The sequence below is a fragment of the Silene latifolia genome, chromosome 1 (genome assembly GCF_048544455.1).
Source record: "Silene latifolia isolate original U9 population chromosome 1, ASM4854445v1, whole genome shotgun sequence".
NCBI lineage: Eukaryota > Viridiplantae > Streptophyta > Magnoliopsida > Caryophyllales > Caryophyllaceae > Silene > Silene latifolia.
Window position 1 is genome coordinate 28945113 of NC_133526.1, and position 10907 is coordinate 28956019.

Here is a 10907-nt window from a genome sequence, read left to right on the forward strand (position 1 = left end):
CAAGACTCAATAATTATCGGTGTAGTAGCGTTTGATGGATTCATTGTAATGAACTACAAGTATGGAGGAAAAGGAAATATTAACATTTGTCATTTTTAATCATACTTGTAAATAATTTTAACAAGATATGAGCATTTATATAGTGACCTCTACCCAACTATTATAAATGATTCCAAGACCCAAATTCATATTAACTTAGGCATCGATAAAGCCGAATACAACCCTTATCAATATAACTCGGTGGATTAAATCTTTAATCGATTCTACTTTTAGAACTCTTGGTCGATAAAATTACATTAATATTTATCTTTAGCCCGAAACACATCCGGCAACCGTCGAGAATACTTTCGTTGAGTTCAACCCAAATTTCGAATAAATGTGTCCATGATCCAAATTTACATTAACTTGGGCATCGGTAAAGCCGAATACAACCCTCATCTTTATAAATTCGGTGGGTAGACATTTATCACCCACTTCCCCTACGTAACAAGGTTTGTACCCCGGTAAAACCGAGTGCACTCCCTCACGAAATAGGTTTTCATGGTTTCTACTTTTTGGTAAGGCGAAGTCTCAATTGTTTATTTTAGCGAGAGGTCATGTCCATTTATTATCTATCACGTTTTAAGTGAACTAAAGCGGCGAACTACGATAATTGTAATTGACACGGTCGATAAACTCGATTAAAATGCATGTTTAGTTATGGCGATTTAGCAATGCATGCAACATATAAATAAAATGCAAAGCATAAAAATAAAATCCTAGTATGGCCTTCCTAAAATAGTAAATCTAATAAACTATTACAAATTCGGAAACCAACTCCATTGGTCCCTTGAACTTCGGTCTTGGCACGCATTTCAAGGCAACACTTTCTTTGATGGATCGCCTTCTCGAGTGGCACCGTCTTCAAGGTACTCCGGAATAAATAAATTACATAATAAATTACATAATTTCCTATTATACATTTGTAATTAAAATAAAATAAATCTATTAAATTACAAAACGGTGATACGAGATCACAATAAATTACAACCGAATCGATATTCCCATACATTTCGGGTAATATCAATTAAAACTAAGGCCATACTAAGTAAAATTACATAGTTTAAAAATTACATAAAATTAAAATATGACAATCATAAATAAAATGCAGCATTATAATATGTATGAACATGCCCAATTTTATGCTAAATCGCCTTAAAGACCCAATATCGTATATTAATCGGTTTTTACGGATTTGCGTGATTTAACCTTTTAAAATCACAATAATTACATAAATTCATATTTATGTACAAGTTAATTACCCTAACCAACTTAGGACTCAAAAATTAGTCTCCACTAACATTTTGACAATAATTAACCTAGTTTCTTAATATTGTTCATAAATGGACCTAAAAAACAAAATTATGACATAAACTTCAAATTAAATCATAAAAATTTCAAATAATTTCAAAATTTGAAATTTAAACTCATGAACATTATGGAAAAATACCATGACACTCATAATGTTCAAAACTTAGGTTAAACATTTCGAAAATTTATCGAGAAAAACAATGTTGCGGTTTATCTATTTTGACCCTAAAAATATGAGAAAAATTATATTCATCAACTTTTCATTTTTATATTTGAAATATATGATAAAATGCAATATGTGATGTTTTTCCTTAGTCATGAAGTATGTTTTAGCATTTTTACTAATTAAAGTCACTATTTATGTGATGTTTCATCAAAAATTCAAAAATCATGCATAAAGACTTCATTATAGCCAAATATTTTACACACATCTTTTAATATTGCATGTGATAACATACTAAATTTTCATGATCAGATTCGAAATATAACTCATATTAACCTATTTTGCCATTTAAATACGATATTAACTTGAAAAATCCATATTTCGAGCATAATAACTCATTTGATCATTAACATTTACAGGCCATCAGTAGATAATATATGTGAAAACATATCCAAAAACCACTGAAAAAATCGAAGTTTAGCTATTTTTAGTCCAAAAATGACATTTTTATCATAAAAATCACATTTTAATGCCAATGTAATATAAAATGAACAATAAAAACCATAAATAAACCAAAATATCCTAAATACATTTTAGGACCAGAAACTTTAACATGCAAATAAATTTCCTGATATTTCATAATAAACACAAATTTATAAGTTTTGTTTGTTAATCTTATAACTCGGAAAAATAACCGATTTGCATGCAAACAACCTAAGGCTCATGATACCGCTTGTTAGTATTCATTAATCTCATTATTTAACATATTCATATATGTGAGAAAATATTTAGTCATAAAATAATTACAAATCTTATGCATGCAAACATAAATAGAAGTAGAGAAGAAATCATCAACCCTTACTATGATAGTTTCGGATTTTGGGCACAAATGAGTTCTCCTACTCACTTGTTCTTGAGCTTCCTAATATTGGATGAACAAGGATTCAAGATTAGAATCCCTCCCAAAGACTTATACCCAAGATGACCTCTTAATGGATTAATATTACTTGATCTAGAATAATAATAATCTTCACTAAAAATTGACCCAAAACTTGTTATTGTTCTCTTGTTTATTCGGTCAAGAGAAGGGGAGATTTGGAGTATTTTTCTCTTATATTTCTATAAGTTTTATGATAACTATAGAATGAATGTTACACTAGCATGTATTGTAGTGTAAGAGTAAAAAATTAAGCAAAAACTCTTTGCTCTTTCTTATGGGAAAAACCGGACATGTGGGAGGGGGAAAGCCCAATGCATGCTCTCCTTTTCTTCCCAAGATAAAGCTATGCATGCAGGGCTAGGTCTAGGTTATTATTATTGTATTTTCCACTTATTATACAACACAATAAAAACTCTAAAAGACCCCTTCCATTTTGGTACACACATAAAATGGATGAGTCCATTTTATTTGTGATTTTTCAATATGTCACATGTGACATATTGTATGACATCTTATAAATATAAAATGTATTTTTAACAATTAAAAATAAAATATGTCACTTATTAAAATGACCTAGTAATTCATAATTACTTGTACCGAAAAAAAGTGTTTCCGAATTATAAACTACAACATTCTGTATTTATAACAACTTCAGTGATAAAATGGATCCATTTTGAATAATAAATTTGAACTTAACTCCATGTTATTATTTGTTTGGTTTTCAACTCATGTAAAAAGAAATCCAAGGAAGAAGGCATTTGGGCAAATATGTATCATAACTTATAAGACACCTCTTGGTGAAGCACCACATAAGAGGTGATTATGCGGAGTTTTGGCGCCATGGGGAGGATAGTTATAGAGTTAAAATCCTCTCTATTTCCTAAAAAGAAATGGAAAGTCTATTGTATTTCAACGGCACTGATTGCATCTTGTTAACATCATTAGTTGTAGACTTATGCATAGAAATAAAGGGATAATATAGTTTAAAGGGCCAGTATTATTAAATGGATTTATGAGAGGAAATAGAGAGGATCCTAATTGATAGTTACAAAGGCAGTTTTCCCCTCTCGTCATCTTTATCCTCTATTATCTTCGGATTTAGGTAACCACCCAATTAGTGTGGATTAGACATGCTTGTCATTGACCGACCGTAGGAGTGTTTTTTTTTTGCCCGATTTGTAAACATCGACGACGCTTTAGTAACTATCGACGATGTTTTCAGTGCAAAAGACCACACTACTCTTATACTCTAACTCGAAAAATCCCAAAAAATCAACCCACCACCGTCACCACCCCTCCATACACACCACCACCACGCCCACCACGCCAACACTCTCCCACGAAAGTAATTCTCGCCAAAAACTCTCCGACGAAACCAGAATATAATCAAAGTAATTCTCCCACTAAATTAACTGGATTGTAATCAAAGTAATTCTCGCCAAAACTCTCCCACGAAACCTGTTTAATGCAATTTGGACAATTGTTAGACAATAAAATTTAAGTAAAACGGAAGCAAAAAAAATGCGTTAATTGTCCGACCAAGGACTGAAAAATGATACTTAACAATCAATTCGTGGCTAAAAATGGGACGATTCAACGTTCAACCGTGGACTGAACCTTGACATTCAACATTCAACCATGGCCAAACCTTGAATCTCAAGGTTCAACCATGGGTCAAACGTTGAATCTCAAGGTTCAACCATGGTCAAATGTTGAGACTCAACGTTCAGCCATGGCCAAACGTTGAATCTCAAGGTTTAGCCCATAGTTGAACATTGAATGTCAACATTTGTCCACGGATTGATTGTTAAGTCTCACCTTTTAATCTATGGGTTGTATAATTCATATGTACGCAAAAACTCGTAATGTTTACTTCAATTTAGTATGTACATGATTTAATTCAAGTAACGTATAGAATAAACGATTTGGGAAAAAAATTAACGTAATCAATGACGCGGTTAAGTTGTTAACGTACCGGTAATTCGGATTCTATCATGCCAATTGTTGTTGTTTGTGTTTTGTTTAATTTAATTGGTTTAGCTTGAATTTGAGAGAAAATATTGTAGAGAGAGAGAAAAAAAATAATGTCATTATGCAAGGGGCATTATCGTTTTTTGGAATAAAAATGTTGTCGATGAAAATCAGCCCCCTTTTTTTTTTTTACTCAAGTTGAGCTAGCCTTGACTACTTGGACTGGCATTGAGCTAACCACTACTTTACTTAAGGGCGTCCACAATTCCACATCCAAAAGGATGATTTTCTCCTCTTATTTCATCTCTTTCTTTCTCTAATTTTAACACCTCAATTTCACCCATATCCCTACTATCTTCATCATCTTCCACAACAAAGAGGATCCCCTTGCCCATTTTCTCCCAATTTTTTTTATTACCAAAAAATAAATAAATAAATAAATTATATGCCACATTCTAAATGATAGATGACTAGTGGACACAAGACCTAATGTTACATATCCTCTAAAAATAGAGGAAGTGTTTCTCTTCCTCCTTCAAAAAGGACATGTAGCAATAGTTCTACATTAAAAATGACATCCTCTTAAATGAAAGAGACCGCTAAATGGTCCATCCTCTTCAATGTGAATACTCTAAACTACTCAGAACTTGTTATAGAGTTATTGCGCTTTAAAATACGCGAGGCGTGACACGGTGTACTCCTAGTCCTAAACATTTCCGTAATAACGCAAATAATAGAGAGGTCTAAGAAAAGCATAAAACCCGAAAAGGTTACATGTACACGGGGTGTACAAGGGCCTTGGTACACATGCCAGTGAGCGCGCACCACGTGGACTTTGGTAGGAACCATATGGAATCAGTTTTTAGAGGGATAAATTTGAAAATTTTGAATTTCAAATTCAAAAAGAGACAACTTCTTAATTGCTACACTTTCCAAAGATCATTAGTAATATTAATCTATTTTTTTATACTAATCTCTATACTAATTATTTTTTATTTCTTATATTTATTTTATGTTCTTATTTATTTTAACCATCCATTATTCCTTTCTCTAACTAAAAAAATCGTTTCTCTCACTTAAAAAAATCACTATATTTTTTTTCCAAATCCAATAACCCATAAAAAAATAGTTTCTCTCAATTTAAAAAATCAGTATATTTGTTTTTCCAAATCTAATAATCCATAAAAAAAAATTGTTTCTCTCAATTTAAAAAATCAGTATATTTTTTTCCCCAAATCTAATAATCCATAAAAAAAATAAGTATATTTTTTTCCAAATCTAATAATCATATTTATTTATTAAAATCTCATACTATATTTCAATTGTATCGACACCACCATCATCTTTCAAATATGAGTTTTAGTCAATCTTGTTCTTGCGATTCACATTGTTATCATAACTTGGTTCCAATCCGTCAACTCGTGAAGAAAAATGGACCTAACAAAGGAAGTTTTTTTTTATCGTTGTCCCTTATGGAAGGTATATTTATGTTTATAGCTCTAAATAATTTAATTAGTATAATATCTATGTTTATTGCTCTAATTAATTTTTTAATGCATCATTAGACTGAAGATTGTGGTTACTTCGTATAGGATGAATGCGTGGAGGTTGATCAGAACATGAACAGGTTGATTGATCTAACAACTCTCTGGAGGATAGGTTACGCCAATTGACGTCGGAAAATATTAAATTGAAATGTCAGAAGTTACGTGCTACTAAATCAGAAAAGTTAGCTCGTCGGTTATTGTATTATTCATGGGTTGTATTTGTACTATTACTATCAATTTGTATTGTGATAATACTACATAAATAAGAGAAGAAACTTTAATTTCTTATTCATTGTTGATCTAAATTTGTATTGTGACGATAGTTGTCCAATATTCGTGGTTGATCTTTTTAATTTCGGTCTCGTTTTGTTATGCTTGATTATTTTGGTGTTTTTAAACTTAAAATCAATCAATTGCAAAAAGGAAGAAATTTAATTTGTAATGTGTCAACTTAACTTTGCAAATTGCAAATGACATCTACTGACTGACGGCCCAATTGAGGAAGTAAATGGGTCGACGAAAATGACATACTTAACACAATTTTTCAGCTGAGTAATAATGGGTCTTGTGACCGAAGGCCCAGGTCAGTTAGTTGATAAATAGAATGACCCCAAATTGTTATATAAGACCTATATTTTGATTGGACTTTTCCCCTATTGGGGCCACATTCCTAATGGTCTGGTTTTTAACATACAACAACAACAACAACAACAACAACAACAACAACAACAACAACAACAACAACAACAACAACAACAACAACAACAACAGAGCCTTAATCCCAAAATGATTTGGGGTCGGCTGACATGAATCATCCTTTCGAACCGTCCATGGGTGAACGCACGCCTCAAAATGCGAATAAAAAAGGGGAGATGAAAAACAAAAAGGAAGAACGAAAATGTAATGGAAAGTCAAGGTAAACTTAGGGGTTTTTAAATCGAATTCCGACTTTCTTTTATAAAAACTTAAAATTTAAATCGTGAGAAAAGATTAAAACGATTTTTAAAAACCGAAATAGAATTAAGGATCCGGAATGAACCAGGTAAAATCTATAAGAAAGTGGTTGGTAAAAAAAGTGTAATAAAGGAGAGAAGAATAAATAATTTAATTTCTTTAAATTAAATAAAAAAACACTAAATATGTCAAAAAACATCAAATAATAAAAATCCACATGTATCATTTCCCTCCATTGTGCCCTCTCTGTCACCATACTCTCCTCAAGCCCTAGAACTCTCATATCGTGCTCTATCACTCTCAACCATGTCTGTCTCGATCTTCCTCTACCTTTAGGGACCTTTTCTGTTCTCCAAGTCTTCAGCCTCCTAACTGGTGCGTCCATAGGTCTCCTTCTCACATGGCCAAACCATCTTAGTTGGTTTTCCATCATCTTGTCCTCTATTGGCGCCACTTTTACCTTTTCCCTAATCACCTCATTCCTTAACCGATCTTTCCTTGTATGTCCGCACATCACCTCAACATGCGCATCTCCGCCACATCCACCTTAACATACAAATATGCTAAATGAATAATAATGGCTCAAGTGAATAATGGTCAGTCCTACCAAGTTAAATTGCATTATGAATTGTAGCAGCATAAGATCTTGTTGTGGCGTTTGTTACTCGCTTGGCCATGTTCTACTCATGTGCTGGATTTTTTTTTGAATTAAATTTAGTCATCACACATTGGTAAATTACGGGTATTTTTTTAACGAAGAACGTAAGATAGTAATTAAAAAGAATAACAGGACTCGTGATGAGTTCAAAAGGAAAATGGGTAGTTGATAATCATAGATCCATTGGAAAATATAAACCAACCTTTTAATCCTTACAAAATAGGTACTATATGGAGGGTTATTTCATGGGAATACTATGAACTATGGGTGCCCTTCTCAAATTACTATGACCTATTGATTAACTACGATTACTATCTACTATTATACTATTCACCACATACTAGTATTAGTTGAAAGGCAACCGGTTTAGCAGGTCTTTATTTGAAAGCCACCAGGATCAACTCTCACTTAAACAACTTTCCCCTTTTGTATCTTCTCTTACTCTCACCATAATACCTCCCCAGATTCCCAGAAAAATTCATCAATCATCACCATTATTCTCCTTACTAATTTGACGCACGCAATCTCCATTAATCATCAAACTTCCCAGAAACCCTAATCTAAATGATCCTGTTGTTTTTTGTTCATTGAAGGCGGATATTTTCAAATCGATTTTTGCCCTAATTTCCAATCGCGATGACACAGGTATTTTAATTGTTCCCTATTTTCTCCAATGTTTGATTTATGTCTATCATTTTTATTGTGTTAATTAATTATTTGTTGTAGTTATTAATGATTTAATTTCTTGATTTGTTATTCAAATTTCGTTATTAATCAGGGAATTCAATTGAAAACCCTGACTTTGAAGTTATGGCATGGTGGGTGTTTTAGAAGGGGTGAAAATGGTCTGGTTTTTATGGGTAGTACATTTAGGACTGTTGGCATTGACCCAGATGAGATGTGCTGGTTTACATTAGTTGAGGAAGCGGAGAAATGTGGGTTTAGGAGGGAAGTTGATGCTATATTTTTCATGAGCCCCAAAGATGGATTAAAAAGGGCTATTGATGACAGTGATGCTCTACTTATTGGTAAGATGGCTGTTGATGAAAGAGTAAGTGAGTGTTATATAGTACCTGAGTGTGATGTTACTGAGTTAATGCAGCTGATAGAGTGTGGGGATGGTCTTACTTTAATGAAGATGCCAGCTGACGCATTATTGTCGGAGGACACTTATTCCAACAGAAGGACATGCAACTATCATGACACTCAAATGGGCCTTGGACGAAGGGAACCTTCATGTTAGACTCGTCACAGATTGTCTTATCTTGGTTATGCGGGTTGCTGGAGCGGAGAAGGCGATTGAATCTGTTAAGTGCATTATCCATGATTTAAAGTCTATTGTGTCTCATTTTCATTGTTGCTCTCTTAGTTTCTGTCCTAGGAGGGTGAATAGGATAGCTCATAATCTTGCTCAAGAAGCTCTTTTGTAAGCTATGCTATTTGTTGCTGTAAAAAAAAACCATTATTAATTTGTTATCAAATATATAATGTTGTGTACTTCTGGCATTATACTTTCTTGATCAACCTACTTAAATTGATATTTTTCTATTCATATGTTTAATCATCTCTAACATATATTTTTTTTCCTTTTCATTTGATATGTACCATTATCAAGGCATGTACGAAAAGGAAGCAGTCATGCACCTTCATATAAGAACTAAATAGTATGGTTTCTAAATTATACTCCGTATGTTTTTTAGTTTATATGTTTTTTGAAATAAATTCTTTTATAATTTTTATTACTAATTTTGTTTCTACATAGGATCATTTACTCAAGTTTATCAAGATTTAGGCGAAATTCTTGTACTAATAATAAGGAATTTAACAAAGTTTATGAACCTTTTGGATTTCGATTGTGGGAATATCTTCTGTAGATTTATTTGAAATGAAAGCTCAATTCATATTTTATGGAGTAGAGACCGTTTGAATCATTTCTAATTTTTGTATATCCATATAATAAAATTATTATTATGATATTTTGTCTATAGAATACATGTTACTAGATAATTCTTAGTTCTTTATTTTAGAATATATCAAAATTTACGTGATTCAATCATAGACTTCAATCTAAATTACAAGAATCACTCATAAATTTTTATCTAATCGTGTTCAACGACTTATGTTGTTCTTAGATAATGTTCAATTATTGGTATGCATGCTACATATTTTTTTTGCAAGAATGGTATTTCTCATATATTCCAAAAAGGATTTACAAGAGGTTTCTTACAAAGAATATATCCCCTATATGCTTTACAAACATGTAACTTCCTCTATCTATGCGACTTTTTACAATTCGTGTGGTATTTCAACAAAAATTTAAAGCTTCTACAATCTCTCCACGTACATGCTCTGGGAGAATACTAAATATCCGACTACTAGTTGTAAACTGAATGACTCTAAAGATTGCCTGAGGGTCTCGTTCTTTACCTTCAAAGGCTCTTAAGTTGCGTTCCTGCCATATGAAGTACACTAGACTACCCAGAGCACAGCCGATCCATCTGTTACGCCAGTGCTTTCTCCTCTTTCGTGCATTAATCCAACAGAGTATAGAACATATATTAGTACTGTGCAGGTTTAGTTTCATCCAACATTTGAGCTGACACAGGAGGCCATCTGCATATGAACACTGGAAGAAGAGATGCTGAGCACTTTCAGCAGCAGATTTGCACAAAAAACATCTATTGACCAACTGAATACCCCTATTTGCCAGCAGGTCAATTATAGCTAGTTTATTTTGAGCTGCCATCTTGAGGGTGATCTTGTGTCTAGAGACCATGGTGCTGTGTTTAATGGCTTTGTAAGCAGCCATGGGTGGTCCTCATCCCCTCATAAGCTTTCCTAACAGAGAACCTGCCATTAGCAGTGCATTGATGTAGCAGGCATTTGATATCTTGCTCACTGCCCAGCTGTGCAATACATTCATCCCTAGTCTGAATGACCCCCCTTAGACTTTCAGAATATTGAGCCTTAGCAGTCAGGTCCCAAATAGAGCATTCTCTAAGATAATATCTGCTAATCCATTGGACCCAGATGGCTCCCGTGCGTTGATCCAGATGCCAAAGCCATTTGAGCATAGCAGCTTTGTTCCAAGCATCAACTGCCTTAATCTGAAACCCTCCCTCTTCCCAAGGAGCACAAATACTCTGCCATGATTTGAACACTTGTTTCCTAGGGTTATCAACCCTGCCCCAGAAAATATCCCTACTTAACTTTGAGATATCTTTCCATATTTGCTTAGGGAGTAACAAGGCAGCACACCAGAAGTTACTAAGGCCAAAGACAATAGAATTTAAGACCTGAACCCTGCCTGCATAAGATAGATGC

At 33.2% G+C, this 10907-nt stretch overlaps 1 protein-coding gene across 1 annotated transcript; it reads right to left on the reverse strand.

The window, feature by feature from the left end:
- Positions 1–9888: 9888 nt before the first annotated feature.
- LOC141642901 (uncharacterized) lies at positions 9889–10359 on the reverse strand. Its single transcript, XM_074451893.1, has one exon. The coding sequence runs from the start codon at positions 10357–10359 to the stop codon at positions 9889–9891; it is 471 nt and encodes a 156-aa protein (XP_074307994.1).
- Between the last annotated feature and the right edge of the window lie 548 nt (positions 10360–10907).

Bases quoted from the DNA above. Each gene is read 5' to 3' on its own strand.
- LOC141642901 (XM_074451893.1), bottom strand. From the start codon at position 10,359: ATGGTCTCTAGACACAAGATCACCCTCAAGATGGCAGCTCAAAATAAA.